This window comes from Mastomys coucha, unplaced genomic scaffold (genome assembly GCF_008632895.1).
Source record: "Mastomys coucha isolate ucsf_1 unplaced genomic scaffold, UCSF_Mcou_1 pScaffold2, whole genome shotgun sequence".
NCBI classification, from domain to species: domain Eukaryota; kingdom Metazoa; phylum Chordata; class Mammalia; order Rodentia; family Muridae; genus Mastomys; species Mastomys coucha.
Genome location: NW_022196902.1, coordinates 5,415,806 through 5,432,715, shown reverse-complemented (window position 1 = coordinate 5,432,715; position 16,910 = coordinate 5,415,806). Strand labels below are relative to the sequence as shown.

The 16,910-nt window shown below is 45.1% G+C and overlaps 2 protein-coding genes across 18 annotated transcripts in view; one reads left to right on the top strand and one right to left on the bottom strand.

Moving 5' to 3' along the window:
• The window catches only part of Zc2hc1b (zinc finger C2HC-type containing 1B), a 56,225-nt gene extending 53,391 nt beyond the window's left edge, over positions 1–2,834 (top strand). The window contains exon 7 of the mRNA XM_031380430.1: positions 2,637–2,834. The gene's annotated coding sequence lies outside the window, so the exon portion shown is untranslated. The remainder of the gene's footprint in view (positions 1–2,636) is intronic.
• Plagl1 (PLAG1 like zinc finger 1) overlaps positions 1–16,910 on the bottom strand; it is a 40,067-nt gene that overhangs the window by 2,471 nt on the left and 20,686 nt on the right. For 3 of the 17 annotated variants that reach the window (XM_031380408.1, XM_031380425.1, XM_031380418.1), the window contains exons 4-6: positions 12,016–12,088; positions 2,710–3,022; positions 1–766 (exon numbers count right to left, since the gene is read on the bottom strand). The exon at positions 1–766 is cut by the window's left edge. In XM_031380408.1, coding sequence (XP_031236268.1) covers positions 1–766; positions 2,710–2,861 — 918 coding nt within the window. In that variant the 5' untranslated portion in view covers positions 2,862–3,022; positions 12,016–12,088. Of the gene's footprint in view, positions 767–2,709; positions 3,023–12,015; positions 12,103–14,642; positions 14,716–16,235; positions 16,268–16,910 lie in introns of those variants that run through there. The other 14 variants (XM_031380409.1, XM_031380416.1, XM_031380417.1 and 11 more) reach the window with 10 other exon arrangements.

Here is a 16,910-nt window from a genome sequence, read left to right as displayed (position 1 = left end):
AGGCTCTATAGGCTCCATAGGCTCCATAGGCGGCATAGGCGGCATAGGCTCCATAGGCTCCATAGGCTCTATAGGCGGCATAGGCAGCATAGGCTGGGGAGCCTCTTCTGGGGGAGCAAGCACTAGACCATGAATCTCGGGTGGCAAGCCACCATCAAGCCCATTCTCGGGGGGCACTCCTAGTTGGAAAGAAGGCATGGGATCAGCCTTGATCTGGAACGGAGGCGATGGCACGATGAGTTGGAAATTGCTCTGGTAATCTGCTGCCTGCATACTCTCTTGCATCAGCTCCTGGGAGTGGGTCTTCTTGGTGTGACGAGTAAGGTGATCTTTGCGCCCAAATCTCTGGGCACAGAACTGGCACAGGAAGTCCTTGCATCCTGTGTGGACCACCAGGTGGCGACGCACATCTTTCCGGGTGTAGAAGCATCTATCACAGTGGTCGCACTGGTATTTCTTCTCCCTGGGTGCCTGGTTGGCCTTTTCTTCCGCATGAGACTTGAGGTGGTCCAGCAGGACCTCCGTGCTCCCCAGCTCCAGGGTGCAGACCCCACAGGTGAGATCGCCACTGCTGGCCGAGTGCAGAGCCAGGTGCCTCTTGTAGCCCAGCATGGTGTGGTACTTCTTGCCGCAATCCTCACACACGTAGCAGATCTTGTTGGGATCGTGGGTCTGGAGATGATTCTTCAGGTGGTCCTTCCGGTTGAAGGTCTTCTCACAGTGAGTACACTGGTGGATCTTCTGTGGGGAGTGTGTAGCCATGTGTCTGGAAGCAGAAAGGAGGGGATACAGTTTGCAATAGAATTATTTTATGAATGAAGGAAAGACAGAGGCAACACTATCAAGAGGTTACCAGTTATTTTCTCTAAGTCTTAGTGACATTTTCACTTATAAACTACTTTTTCTGTATTTTCCCAATGAATACAACATGTTAACCATTTAAAAAGCTGTAAATTACTAAAAGGCAGATTCAACTTTATGCCTATAAGAAAGACCAGATTTTCTTGTTATCTATAGATTTAAAAAACAATATGGTTATGAGATATATTTTTCAGAAAGGGGTGAAACAGGTATATGATACTTTTTCAGAACTTTCTGAACTTCCCAATTTGACCCAATTTGCACAGAACTCATCGATGCCACATTTAGTTGGTGCTCCTCACAGCTCTTAGACTTTCTCTCCTGATTGAGATCAGTTTAGTGTATAAGGCAGTCCTGCCTTTATATTCATCTCCATTAGGTTACCGTATGGGATGGCATAGCCAACCTGTCCTTTAATGCACTCCTAAGCCCATTTGGAGTACATTTTAAATCCATTCAGCAGGTAGTTCGCATCAAGATGCTTCATGGTGTTCATTCATAGTAAGCCATCCTTAGAGTTCAGTTGGCTCTGCCAAATCAGCTTTTCTAGCTCTTAGGCACGGGCTAGAAACTCTTAACCAAGCTCTCTCCCTAGGAGCTGTTTCATGTACTAGGACCCACGTTCTCTTTCTGGTTAAGCAAGTCAGCTATCTCACTTCAATCTCTGCTTATAAAATGGAACTTAGGTGGCAATGGTTGGGCACTGGATGGCATGCTGTTCTACCACCTTTAAGATGAACCTAAGCAATGCACCTCTCAGGCCTCTCCAGTTCCTTTAAAGACAGAGGGGCTGGGACAAGAACGGTGGGTCTTGGCTAATGTCCACTGCTTCCTGCTTTTGGCCTACTTTCCACCTTGATAAAACAAATCATTTCTCCCCAACCACTACCCCTTCAACAGTGCTTCAAGTACTGACTCAACGTTTGACTTACCGTTGTCTTTATAACTAACTCCATTTACTACTATAATCTGTTGCCCCACTCTGCTTTCTCCCCAGGCCTCCCATATACCCTGAGGTGGCCCCACTGAAGCCACAGCTACCCTCTGTGTTTAAATAAGGATGCCCTCATGTATAGGAAATGAGTTTGATGCTAGCCAGGGAAGCATTTTCAGTCTTATTTTAAACATCAACTTATATTACATTATCAGTAATAGTGAAGTTCTTAAGGTCAGGAGCATAATTTATATCTTTCTTTTATCTCTTTTAAATACCTTCCTCTGAAGTACTCTAAGATGGAATGATAATGTAGGGCCTCTAGCACTCAGATTGGAAGTTGGGTTGCTAATTCTCTCACTTATGCATTTGTATGTGAGTTGTTAGCAAGTTGAAGCTTGAGGGATCATTTTGTGAAGATCAGACACAAGCAATACCAAGAGAAGGACACGGACAGCACTCACTGACAGTCAGGCTGTAGTCTGATTGCAGAGTTTGTCACTGCTGTGGTATTATCAAAATCCATTGTGGACAGATTTGGGTACCACTTGGGTACTGTTAAGTGTGACAGTAGCAAGTATATAATTGACACTAGAGAAATAATTCATATTATATATCAATTCTCTTTTAGGGATTCATGTGAAAAATCACTGCTTTAGTAGATCGTAGATCATTGAAAGTCTAAGAAACGTACATATACAAAGTCTAAATACACAAGTGAATTCCAGGTGCCACGGTCATCAATGGAGTACCAGATCCCTCCATAATCACTGAAGATAGGGCTTTAAAGAGTGCCTAAAAGGCTAAACGCACTCACACCCTGCCTTCTTTTCCCCTTTAGTGAGAGCCCCGAAGGCCTGAAGAGACACTTAAAGGCCCAAGTAAAAGCGTACCCCCCTCCTAAAGCCTCTCACCTCATCAGTTTATACTTGGAGACGAAGGCTTTGCCACACTCAGCCTTCGAGCACTTGAATGGGCGCTCCCTGGAGTGGGAATAATTGTGGATGGTGAATTTCTCCAGGGTGAGGAAGGACTTGCCACATTTCTGACAGCGGAATGGAGCCATGGTCTTTGCTTCTCACACTTTCTTCTTCAGAGGTGCTGAGGAACTTCTGTGCCATTTAAGCCCAGACAGAAAGAAGGTAGGGAGTCACTACAGCCTGACTCCAGAAAAGCAGCCAGACAGCCTAGCAGCCAGGAGAGATCCAGAGCACAATAGCTGGGTGTCTGCAGAGAGAAGAGGAACAGATTTCTCACATCAGCTATTGAAAAACTGTATCCCCCACCACCACCACCACCAGCAGCAGCAGCAGCACTGCGTTCAAGCCAATGACCTGCAATCAGTATGTTTCCTTTAAGAGGCTCAGATGGGCCTAGCAACCCATCCTCCTTTCTTGCTTCCCACCCCTCTAGAACCTCTAAGTTCTGGTGGCTCATGAAACACTCTCCTAATAAGAACTACTCCTCCATAGACTCAAGATCACCAACTTTATAGTTTTCAGCTCAGTGTGAGAATCAGTTGACTGACTCAAGGGGAGTGGGGGGCCGTGGGGGGAAGCAAGCCTCCCTCTTTGTGTTGTAGTGCATTACTGGTTCACAATATCCACCCCTTATTCAAACCATGAGCTTTTTCCTCTTCATGCAATGTGAGCATAAGAGAGGTTGTTTCCAACACCTGTTTAAACTCTCAGAGGATGGGAAGAAATCATTTGTATATATCTCAGGGAATTTGTTTGTAAGATCACTATGCACAAGGCCCAATACAAACAAGAATATGGGGAAATGAAGTCTAGTTGCACTGATGGAGTGAACCTATAGACCTATAAAGTACAAAACGCTCCATTCCCCCTCACCCTTCATAGCTAAATTAGCCAGTGGGGAGGATTCTATAATCCTATCACCAATTTGTCAATTCAGGTACACAGACGTTTCTCAATTTTTATCTAAGGAAATTTATTCTCTCCAACTCTTGCGTTAGGGGATGAACAGTATGCCCAACAGAACTTTCTACAATGGAGATATGATACTAACAATTGTCCTCCCTGACACACACACACACACACACACACACACACACACACACCAAGCATGCTGCTGGGAAGACACACTTATCTTAAGTCAGACTTGAGCAGCCACAGGCAGCTAGTAGCTATGGTAGGAGTGACAGAGGCAGACTCTTAGATTCCCTGTCAAGAGGTGGGGAAGGCTGGGCTTTTCTTGCACGTGACTACACCACTGACTAGACCTCAGGTGTTCTGCTGAGACACAGGGCTTTCGTTCAGCTATTTTAACACAGGGGGAGCGGAGTGAGGTCCCCCAGTTCATATTCCAGTTCTACCAAGAATCACAGCTTCTTGGTTTATATAATCACATAATATATGTGAATGGGCTGCTGGGGGATAATCAACTGAAACAACAATGACAAAATCTTTCCAGTTGTGATTATAATCTGGAGGAAAAAAATCACAAAATATATAGTATTTGTGGAACGAAAACTACGTGCCATGGTACAGCTAATGGTTCCTAGCTATTGAGCTATGTGCATGACAGAGCAGTGAGACATGGTGTCTACCTCTGTATACTCCTCCAATAACTCAAAGTAGAAGGAGCCAGCATGGACCCAGACATTCGAGGAAAGAAGATAAGAAGCAACAAAAAGAACAATTGCCGTTTCTCTGTAGATGCAACCCTTGAGTGAGTCACCAATACACCATGGATAAAACAGAAAAACACTATTGCCAGGCAGTGGTGGCACATGCCTTTAATTGGGAAGCAGAGGCAGGCAGATTACTGAGTTTGAGGCCAGCGTGGTGAGTTCCAGGATAGCTAGTGCTACACAGAGAAACCTTGTCTCAAAAAACCAAAAGAAAAAAAAAAGGGGAAAAAAAGCCAGTATTTTCTCCATTTTTACAGTTGTCCCTTGACACTACAATTTGTCAGCCCCATTCTCTAGTCACTTCTTCCCTTGACTGCAAATACCAACAATTGTGGCCTTTGTCCACACCATTTCCCCTGGGCCTTCCGAGAGTGGGTGCAATCAGAGACAGATGAGGCAGGCTATGATTTACTCAAGAATGAGGCAGATTTCCTCCAGCTTCAAGTTCCCCAGACAGAAAACACTCCACACAAAACAGAAGTCTCAGACGCCTTATCCGTAGCTTCTGTCCTTCAAGAACAGTCTTTCCTAAAACTTTGTCTTACTGAGTTGTCTATGTTGTGTTAGACACACTCAGCGTAACACAGAAGGCAAATCTCACCCTCAGACATGGAGCTAATGAATAAACCACACCACTGTGAACATTCTTAATCTCTTTGGGTAGTCTTTTAGTGATTCTCAGTTTCATAGTATTGATATTCTGCTCAACATCCTTGCACACGGGAAGTTAGAGTTCCCAGGTTTGCACTGTTTTTAATGACAATCAAAACATCCACCAAAAAAGGCTAGTCGTATAATATATATGCTACCTCTCAACCGGTTACCCCTCACCTAACTCACATTACCTGTATACTGCTAATTCTATTCCCCATTACAATTTGATGTGCTTAAAAATAGACTGTCTTCTATCTAGAAAACCATCAGCAATTGCAACAGAGCCGAAGGATGATGGTCCTGAAGAGAGGCAATCTGTCCTGTCTCTTGACATACAAATTGCATTAGAATCTCACACACATAGTACTACTATTTCAACACCTGTTGCCCTGGAAAGATAGTAAGTCTTCCTCCACCCCCCCCCCCCCCACCAAACATCTCAGGACTTCATTTTCAGTCCCCCTGATTCTAAAAATACCAAGTAAGTGATACAGATCTGCCAGTGTGCCAAAGACCTTGAGCCATCGGCTGCATTCTGCTCATGGTGGTATGCCAAAGACCTTGAGCCATCAGCTGCATTCTGCTCATGGTGATTATTTTAGGGATGAGAGGGGATCAGACTAGAATAAGAAGCACACACACACACACACACACACACACGTAAATATATGTATGTATATATGGTAGCAGCCAGGAAGACTATACTCCCTAGGGGGTAGGGGTATGCAACTGTACAGCGAGAGGTCAGGGCACAGATGCAGACCCAGGACTTCCCCAGTGCCGCAAAACACAATCATCTAATGGGGAACAACTGTTTTACAGCATTCTCAAAATAAACCAGGATTTCTGGCTCCTGTTTCCATTGTCCCCAGTAACACAAAGTGAGGCCCACATGTGAGGAAATGGGATTTCCATTTTGGTCTTCCAAGATGGATATTCTAAGTTGGTTGGTTCTTGGGGGTTGCTTTTGAGCACTACTAAGCAGCTGCATAGTGTAAAAGGTTCTGAGCCACGATTTCTCTCTCACATTTTTAAGGGGTCCTAAATTCAAAAAGAGTTTAAAGGGCATCCCCGAGGTAAGAAACGAGAGAGAAATCCTTCTGGGAGCTGTCATTCCACTTAAATGCTTACAATGAACTATCTCCTAATCCATGTGAACATATTATATGCCTATGCATCATCAGATTAAAATGGAAGGTTCTACGACAATGTTTCTTGGAGAATTCAAGCAGTAAACAATCTATACAAATTGATCTCAAGTATGTGTACAGGTGATAATTTAATAGGTCCTGTCCCTGAAGTCAGGCTGCTCACCAATTGCAGGGGTTCATTTGTAAGCCTATTTAAGTCTTCTGTTAAATATATAACACTTAATGCTAAGATATTAGTACTAAAATCCCCTGACATTTGAGCTGACGCATCACTTAGAAGACACTTGCCTGTGATGAACTCATAAGTTGGCTCTACAAGGCCTGTCACTCTGCCATGTCTGCAGACCTCTCTCTCATGGCCACTCAAAGGCAATCAAGGCCAAAGATCAGTCCACTGGGTTATTTCCTTAATGTGCGACATTCTCCTGTAGCAAATGTGTTTCCAGTCCTGGAATGTGGACAGTCCCCTGTCTGTCCTGCAAACTCCTGTTTCCCTCTCTCCCCCAGATGGAGGCCTAAGGACCTCCCCCACACTGTGGGGTTGGTTCCCTCAGCAGGCTGGCAGACACTCCCCACCTACATCTGTCTGGAAATCTTTCACTTAAAGTCACATGTGTTGGTGGGACAGCCCCACTTAGCACCCTGGGACAGTCTCCCCACAGCCAGCTGAACCATCAGCTTTGCTTGCTGCCTGGGGACTCCTTTCAACTGTCACTAATTTTTAAGCCAGTGATTAGAGCTCTTACTCTCCTAGAAAGTGGGCCCATACTAAGAAAGCCAAAGTGAAGTTTTAAAGTCTAATATTCAAGGTTAAAATGCAGGAATTCGTAGAACTGATTGAACCAAGCTTCAGGACACCAAGTGCATTCCAGGCCTATGCATTTTCAAAGGAACAACGGTTTTCAGTTCACCAACAGTGTAACTATGGTCAATTCAAGATGGCGACTGACTTCACGAAAGTTACTCTGTCTACTCTGGAAACTCTACTAATGGCAAGTCCACGAGGGTCCAGCTGTGGTACTGAACAATGAGGCCCACGTTGATATCCCCTCCTTAAGACTACAAGGCTTCCAATTGGTTTGCTTTTGCTTTTGCTTTTTATGAACCTCTACTCACCTCTACTCATGATAAAAGTCTAAGAGAGAGAGTGATGGGTGGAGCCAGAGATACACAGAGACCAGTGAGGTTTCTGCTCTGCCTCTAAAGAGGGAATTTGCTTCCATGACACTGGGTGAGCAGGCCACTTAGATTAATACCTGGGCTAGTGCAGAGAGCCCGTGGTGTTCGTAAGGAAGGGGCCCAGAGGAAAAAAGCCCAGCAAAGAATAGGAATGAACCTTTCTGGTTTAGGTCTCGGATTCTCTCTCTCTCTCTCTTTTTTTTTTAATGATACTTGGAATACCAAGGAGACTGAAGTACTAAGTTGCTGGTGTCCTCAGCCCCACTATGGAAGAGAGGGGACAAACCTCAACTCTCCATGGGTGGTCTGAGATTCTGTCAGAAAGCTCAACACATGAGCACCTTTACTCAGCAATGCTTCTCTTCCCTGGGGTCGACTGATGAAATTCACCAGCCCTGGGGTCCAGACAAGTTTGTTTTCTTTGCAGCAGGCTGCAGCTGGACTGAGCCTTCCCCTTAGGCTTCTATTTAGGGCTCTAGAGGGAAAGGAAAGCAGGCCTGGGGGAGCATGAAGCTCGCAGAGCCCCAGAGACACAAGCCTCTTCCGTAAGTCCCCCAGCTTCGACACTGCGGTGTTAGGTTAGAGCAAGAAAAATCAGCAAATGAGAATTGTCTCATTTTACAAAAACTTAGTAAAATGCATCTAAGTAACTTGTGCACGGTGGAAGTATAAAGGAGACCCAAACGGCTAAAAAATATGACCATCTTTGGTTGTCCCATCCACTGGCAAAGTGTAAACTTCTCACAGACGGGATATTTCTTTGTTACAGTTTGTTCAACTCTCGTGTGCTAATCCTGGATGTGAATTTGTACAAATGTGGGCCTGCGCGCGTGTGTGTGTGTGTGTGTGTGTGTGTGTGTGTGTGTGTGTGTGTGCGCATGCAGGCTAAGAAAGCAGAAAGCAGAACATGAGAAGGAAACAGGAGATGGGGGAGGGCAGAAAGAAGAGAATATAATGGAATTGCAAGGCAGGAGATGCAGGAGGGGCTGCCGGATGCGTGGGGTGGGGGGCAGGAGGAAGGAGAAGGGGAGGGGGAGGGGGAGGAAGGAGCACTAAGTAAGTAAGAACAAAAGTATGCATAAAAATGTCACAATGACTACTTTATATGCTACCTTTACAAACTAATAAAATTTTTATCTAGCGGGCTGAAGATACTATCAACCCACTAATCACAGAGTTTATACACAGGAAGGGAGAAAGGAGGAAGAGGGAACAATGGCTGGAGAAGGCTGGCCAAGCCACCTCAGCTGGAATGGGAAGTATAGGAACCTCAAAGTGCTACAGAGGAAGGAGCCATGCTGGCCCAGCGGCTGCTGCGGGGCAGAGCATAGGACCTATGGGCACACAAGTCACACGAGGGTCCTCTGTCACAGGTCTGCACTCCCTCTCCCAACACCATCACCAACCCCCTTCTCCTCCCTGAGTAGACTGGGGGTGTGGGAGGAGAAGCTGGGGGCGACTTCATTCTGATCGTCTCATGGGCTTCCAAGGGATGAGAGGGAGATGGAAGACGATGACCCACGAAAGGCTAGTTCTGTTTGCAGACCCTTGCTCCTCCACTCAGCATCACACACTGGATTCTTAAATAGAACAGGAAGAAAAGGACAACCGTCTCAAGGGAGCCCAACAGACAGGTCCACCCAGAAACTACAAGTGTCGAGTCCTGGATTGGCTCAGAAACTGGGATGGTTCATCTTTAAGATGACTATTTCTTGGTGGAGACTAGGTAGCCCGGTGTGAGATGAGCGGTGGAGAGGCAGCCTGACAAGCCAGACAAAAGCCTTTGCTATTAGGAGCAGATATTCTAACGTCAAAGTCAGGGTGGAGACTGCTCCTTTGTGACAGATGAGAACATATCCCCCACTCCACCCTCCCTATAAATCCCTGCCGGCTGGCCTTTAGACCTCTGCAGGGTCACCATTCTATAGCTGATAGTCAATCTCTTCCCTTGTGATTCCCAGAATAGGGCATGGGCAACCAGAACTCTAATTAGCAGCGTGGCCTTTTGTCCCAATAAAACCATCCTTTGGGGACAGAAAAGAAAGCCTGGGTCCTTTCTAGGAAGTGAGGGGGTACAGGTTAATACTGAGAAAAACAAAAGCCATCTGGGTTACAATGAGGAGAGGAAGCTAGATCTATGAGTTAAGACGAGCAGGAAGAGACTTATAATCTATACTGTCCAGAGGGGATTCTTAAGACTCGGGTGGGTTGGGCAGCCTCACACAGTGATTTCACTAGATAAACAGGAAAGGGCTAAGAGTGCGGATACCTACATGCCTGTCTGATGTTCTGGATGAACTGAGAGTCTAATTTTTGATATTCTTGCTAAGAATCTATACAGCCTGATTGTGCACTGTAAGCAGAGAGACAGAGAAAGGTGGCATGGAGCCCAGGTTTCAGCCTGCCTGGAAGCATGAGGTGAGAGAGGTACAGAGTAAACGGGAGACCTTTCAGGCATATGAAAGGACACTTAGCAAGCGTCTGTGGGGGTCGGGGCCTGGCAGCAGCAGCCTGCCTAACAGAGAGGCCATCGGTCATGGCTTCCCTCTTAGAGGACTCTGAAAGGAGCAGAAGCTCCCAGCGAGTCTTTGCACAGTGAGTCCAGGACTAAAATCACCACAGACACACATTTGACAGGCACTTAAAAAATGACAACGTGTGTGCTATTATTTTTTTTAAAAGCCCTATCAGTGGCTGGCTATCCAGAACTTGACTCTGATTTGAAAAAAAAGTGAAGCCTCTGTATCTATCTGCAAAGCAAACTGTTCCTGTAGAAAAATGAATGTGAAATGCAAAAGTATTAAATTATTGCACCTATACGGTTCTCCTTGTCTGATTCTTTTTTTCTTTTTAATGCTAGTAAACATTTTATTAGGTTTCTGCTTATCTTTCTTTACTGTTTGTTACATTAAGAAAGAAGGTGACATTTCTAAAACTTCCACATGGGGAGAGGAATATTAGGGAATGGGGGAGAATGCTTAAAAGGAAAGAAAAACTAACAAGGCAGGACTCTGACACCCTCTCCCTCTCCCTCTCCCTGTCTTATGTCTTTTTTTTTTCCTCCCCCATTCATAGCTTTAGGTCCTTTGTTTGTGTAACAGACCATTACAATCATACCCAGTTCAATGGGAGAGGAATGTGAACTCTCTAAGTAGCTGTCCTGGCAATCCACATGTGTGGTCCCTCCCCCAACAAAGTGGGGCCCCATCTGCCCTTCTGAGCTCAGAGCCTCCTACAGGGCAGGCAGCCGGCTTACAATAACCCCAACTTCCCACTGAGGCATACATGCAGCCCCTTCCCCCCCCCCCCAACCTAGAACGTCCTCTAACCCTCTCTGCCTTCCCCAGGTTGGTGCCCATCCTGGCTGGGCCTGTCCCCTTTGACCCCCTTAAGACAGGTGTCTCCTGAGCCCTTTTTCTTTCTTTAGCCTGTGGGCTCTCGCCTGAATGCTAGGCAGACACATTCCAGATCTCCCTGTTATCACACGCTCCGTCCTCTGACGTCACGTGCACTCTAAACAGAAGACACAAGTCAAAGATTCCTCTTCTCTAGCCTTCCCAAACTAATCACAACTCCTCCAGACCTTTGTCCATTCTTCACAGACAATGGCTGACCCTCTTGGTATGAATTTCAATTTCTTGGTTAATGAATCAAGACAACTTTTAGGAACAGTTGTCTTTCCATTGGGATCAAAATAATATTTACAACAATACTATAGTATTTCTGTTGAGCTTACATAAAGCCTTTTCACACTACTCAGTTCCTACACATGGCCCTACCATGTGGCCAGGGGTGGAGGGGGGAATTGGATATTCAATGAGCTAAATTTCACTGTTCTTACTAATGGGACATTATGCTAAGGAAGTGCCTAGCACATGGTGGAGTGCAATGGTACTGATGAGCTCTAGTTGTCCGGGGCTAAGCCATGTGCTTTTGTATTTCTACCAAGGCAAGCTGTTTGGGAGAACAGAGCCCGTCAGCAATAGTTTTTACCACTGTTTCCAGATTAATCCCTAAAATGGGCAGTGGGCTCATTGATGAAGGTGAGTGTTTCACCAGAATGCTGGCCTCCATGGGTTTAAGAGCAACTTGACACATCTTCACTACATAGGTCTGATATCAGAGGCAGCCTGCAGGTTTTTGAATCATTATAAATTGGCAGCAGAAAATGCCACAGACCCACTAGGTACGGCCAGGGCTACAGACAGGGGAGAGGAGCTGAAAGGTTGCTAATTTACATCACCAGAGTGCCTAAAATGTAGTGTATACTGATACTTTTACAAGACAAAAGAATCCTAAAGTGTTGTACAGTTTAAGAGGGAAGCAGGGGTGGTAGTGCTTGGACCTCCGTCATATCCCTACATTCCTGAGTTTGCCATGTGCTTCCAAGCAACTTTGTTTTTGGAGGCTGTGTAACCCTGGTTGGCTTGGAACTCCCTATATGAACCAGGTAGGCTTTGTACTCATGGAGAGCCACTTGCTCGCTGCCTCCCAAGTGCTCGGATTAAACACATGTGCACCACCACACCTGGCTTCTTATCAAACACGGCCAGATAAGAATAATTCTTAAATTTTCATACCTTCTATGTGAGCAGGAAAGTCAGCTGTGAGGCAGATATGGATGGAGTCCTGTAGAAGTCTGAAGACTCAAACCTGTGAGAAGAGACCTTGGACATCGTCAGAGAATGAAGCTAGAAAATTCTCCCATGATTCTACCTCCCAGACCTTCTTTTGTGAGCACCCCCCCCACTCCACCCCGTGTGGTATAAAAGAGGTTCCCTACTGCTTTCCCAAGCATCTCAATAGATGGTCTTTATTTAAAGAATAGCCTTTGTCCTAAATGCAATTAGATTAGAACTCTGAAGGTTCCCTTTGCTTTCTGACAGTGGAAAAAAAATATGAAATTGCTTACATAAGATATTCAAAACAGCACTAGAGGAAATGGTGTTTCTTTTAAAACAACAATATTAAAATGCCATAAAACAGGTATGCAAATCTAAGCAGTAACAGAACTTGAAACAAAATTATGAATGGAAAGAAAGCAGCGACTGGATGGCATGCGTTTTCGACAGTTTTATGTAAGCATATAGATGCAGTGAATTTGCAGTGCGGGAAAGGCAGACATCTCTAAATTGAATATGCAGATAAGTGGGTATTAAACCTGACTACGCATTAGAATTAGCAGGAGATTCCAAGGCCACTTCACAAATCAGCACAGACTGAAACAACGTGACAGGAGCCCAAAAAACTGTTTTTCCCTAGTGTTCAAGTACCTGGACCCAACCACTGAATGCTGACACACGTTTAGAAACCTACAACATCCCTGCTCTTCAATTCATCCTATCAGCTGGCCTCCTCCAACTCTATTCTATAAGACTATTCTGCCAAACTGATTTTCTCGAAGGTATGGAGGAGGCCTCAGGATTTTCTTAACCGTTATAAAGACAATTGATTCCGAGAGCCAGTTCTGTCTCATCTAATGGTTTAGTCACACAACCGCCTGTTCCCTTAACTTGATCAAAAAGGTTGTGCCTGTTTATTTAGTATATAAACATCCTTTTAAATTAAAGATGGGGAAAAAATGCAGCTTTCTTTAGACAAATTTAAAAAGAAAAAAACAATCAAATACAATCCAGAAAAAAACCGAAGGTGACCATGCACATGTCTAAACATGACCATGTACATGTCTGAAGGTGACCATGCACATGTCTGAAGCTGTTTGTTTTCCATCTGGTCCTCATTCTGCATGTGTAAACAGACCATGCACATGGTTCACCTCATCTCAAAGTGCTCTACACCAACTATGGTCATTTAATTGGGTGGTCCCTAGAGGCCTGTGTTAATTTTTTTTTTCCAAGAGATTTAAAACACATGAAAGCAAAAGAAAGAATAAAATTAGTCTGAATGACTCTTCATTGAGTCTGCCCAACTCGCCAGTAGACAATACCAATTTATGGATTCAGAGAGGAGGGGCTCACTTCTGCTGCCCAGGAAGGGGCTTACAGAACATGAAGTTCACAAGCCAGGCAGTAGAGAAGTTTGGCTTCATTGTCAAAATATTCAAATCATGTCGATGAGAAAGCCATTCTTTTCTGCCTCCAACGATCCTTGGCTGCAGCAGCAGCGGACTCACACAGCTTACTCTGCTGCTGCAGGGTATGAAGGGCTGCGAAAGAGGGTTGCCCTAGCAGGGAGGGGATCAAGCTTCTTAGCTTTCCCACCTGCCCATCCAGCACTGCCTCACATACACAAGACACAACAATGCTGGGGGGAACCTGGAGCAGGCCAGACAGGGCCCGGGAGACAATCCCATGCTTCACGCAACAGTGTGATATAGCAGAGATGAGACCAACAGGAAAAAGAAAATCATCCCTCTCCCTCGGACAGGCTGCTACTTGCAGACTGCTTTCCAGGCCTTAGATTTCAAAAGCTTAGACAAAATGGTTTTCAAATGTCAACTAAAGAAGAATAAGATGAAGGAGAAGGAGGAGGAGGAGGAGGAGGAGGAGGAGGAGGAGGAGGAGGAGGAGGAGGAGGAGGAGGAGGAGGAGAACAACAACAACAACAACAACAACAAGAGCAGCAGCAGCAACAACAATAACAACAACAACCAGCAGCAGCAGCAGCAGCATGAGATGAAAATGACCCTGTGAAATTAAACTGCTAAGGAACTCTCAGAGTTCCAGAAGAGCAAGAAAAATCACATTTTTCTAAGAAGGGAGTTTGGCATGCGGTAAATAGAATCACATTCATTAGTTTAAATAGATTTTTTTTTTAATGCCACTCATGGACAACAAAAACAGGAGCTTCACCAACCTAGAGTGTATGACTTCTAGACTGTCCTGCCTGTGAAGCGTATTTACAGTTTATAATGTGCCTTTTGCTCAGTTAATGAACTGAACTGTTTGCTGCTGACTGAACATTTACAGAAACGCAAGTCGAACAAAGAGATTTCTCCCATTTCAGCTCGCCCACTTTGAGATACTCCTGATTTGATCTAAGCAAATGCTTGAAACCTTTATTCTAAGGATCTGCATGAGAATAAATTAGACAGTGCCAGATGCTGTAAACTCTTCTAAGTTTTAGTAAAGATTCCTCTTGCTTAAAGATGTGTGGGGTTTATTTAGGAAAGTCTCTTGGGGGGTGTATTTTTTTTTAAAAAACCATGACCTCATATGCAACGGGGCCCATTGATTTGGGAACTTACAGACAAATAAATCTTCTCACAGAGACGGATCATAAACCGTGAGATTCTATCTTCGAAGAGACCTAGGAAAGACAATATTCTCTTCCAAAGGATGTTATTTTAAAAAGAGGCAGGCTGACCAAGGGTCACATGAAATTTTAGTAGATTTGAGGACCTCATTTCTGGCCTCTGCACTCTTATTTCAGTTAATCTTTACATTCCTCATTCACAAAACTTAAGGTTTCAAATAGCTCCCTGAGTTCACCTCCCAAACTACTACCTTCAACCCTGAACGTTCTTAAAATCCTGGACAAAAACTCCTTCCTTCCTGCTGTTCCCCCTCATGGCTCCAACATCTTCTCAGGCAGAGGCTTCCCCTCCAAGCCTCCTGGTGGGTCCTGTCCACCTGTATAGTCACAACCACCAACTCCTGGATGCTCAGCAGGCCATGGCAACATTAAGTTCTTAGCACCCTGTTTCTGTTGCTTTACTTACTGGCAAACAAAGGCTTGTAAATAGACTAACTTGCCTGGCCCAGTAACTAGCAAGCAGCTGAACTGGGTATGAATCCTGGGTGTGTGGTCTGACAGGAAGTTCTTACACTCTAACCTCCTGGCCTCTACAGAGTCAGAAATTCTGTCCTGACTTTAGATTTGTTTTTTTCCCACCTGCTCATGCTGCATAGATCAAGTGCTGTCTGTCTCTCAAATCTGTTTTCTTTTTTCACGGTTGCCTATTGTTCAAGTGCCTTTCTTATGGCTCTAAATCAGCATGGTGGGCAACAGGTGGAAGGGTTCTAATCTTTCATATTTTTTTTTCCAGCTGAAGGCAGACAAGACTTAAAGTCTCTTTGTTAATATTTAAACCTACCAGAGAAACTCAGCAGGACTTGGAATAACTCGGAAAGGGAGGACAAATAGGAGGATTTAAAAAACAAACAAACAACAAACAAACAAAGAAACCTCTTTCCTACTCCATGTAACCACAAACCCAGTTTAGAAAGGAAAAGGCAATCTGTCAGTGCAGCAAGGGGGCCCTGGCTGGCAGGGCTGGGGTAGGATTCCCTGACCAGACAGCTGTGTGGGAGCATCCCTTCGAGGGAGAGAAGCCAACCTCGGCTAGGTCTCCAGCCCCCGCTCCCAGCCCTGCACACCCAGCCCAAGACAGCTGCAAAGCTTCAAGTCATACAGTGATATATGGAGGGCAGAGGGTCAGTTCCTCACCTTTCAGGCGCCATGAAAATCTCTAGGTTCAAGGAAACACTCTGCCAGTGTAAGCAAGGCACCTACAACTGGCTGCCTTCCTGGGGCTGTAGTCAAGGATGGTGGGGAGTTAACAGACTCTTTGACCTTGGACAAGGAGATTCAGATTTATGGGTGCCGCCTCAGTAAAAAGCCAAAACTCTTCCTTAGAAGTGTGCCTCTCCTCTACCCTAGCTAGGACATCTGGGACTGAAACCAATCTGTCAAAAACAAACAACAAAGGCCACCTGGGTTTGGAGAGGGAAGCTTCAGCATTGAAGGTGCTGGACCTGGGGCTGTCCAGGGTTTTAGCACCTGGAGCAGATAGAGAAGGAAGATGGGAGACAGGGGGTTGGTGTTAGAGTATACTCACAAGATCAAATCCTCTGATTCCTATGCAAATACCTGGGAGGGCGGGGTGGAAAGGCATACAGTGTTATTTTAAGCCTTTATCTTAAGCTCTAAATTGCCAAAACCAAACAAACAAAAAAGGGAAAGGAAGATTACTTGGAAGAGGTAAGATGTAGGCCAGAGCAGTTGCGGGCCAAGATCTAGGAAACCGTATTTCCTAACCTACATAGGCAGGCCATCCAGTCAACAAGCTGGGACAGGGAGTGGCCAGTTGATTTCCCTAAAATGAAAATGATGAGACCTGAGGTACTTCGGGAGAGAGGTGATTCTATCCCTATAATAAAGAAAATAAGTAACTTAGAGCAAGATATGTTGATTCAAAGATACTGCAGTAATGATAGGTACTTGAGATATTAACGACATATCTGGGTTTGAGGAAAGGGGATAGATACTGTTTTGAGTCCAGCCATATCCTCCAAGCCAATTCCAGTTCAATCTTTGGCTGCATGTCTGAGACCCCTATAGAACAGGTTTATGGAACAGTGACCGTTCACAGAACAGAGTTGGCTAAGACGGTCCTGATGTGTAGCCACCTACAGGATACTACTTTCCCATCTGTGGTACCGAAAACCTGGCGGGGAAAGAATGGGAAGAATGCTAAAGAAAGGACCAGTCCACTATTTTGGTCCAGACAGAA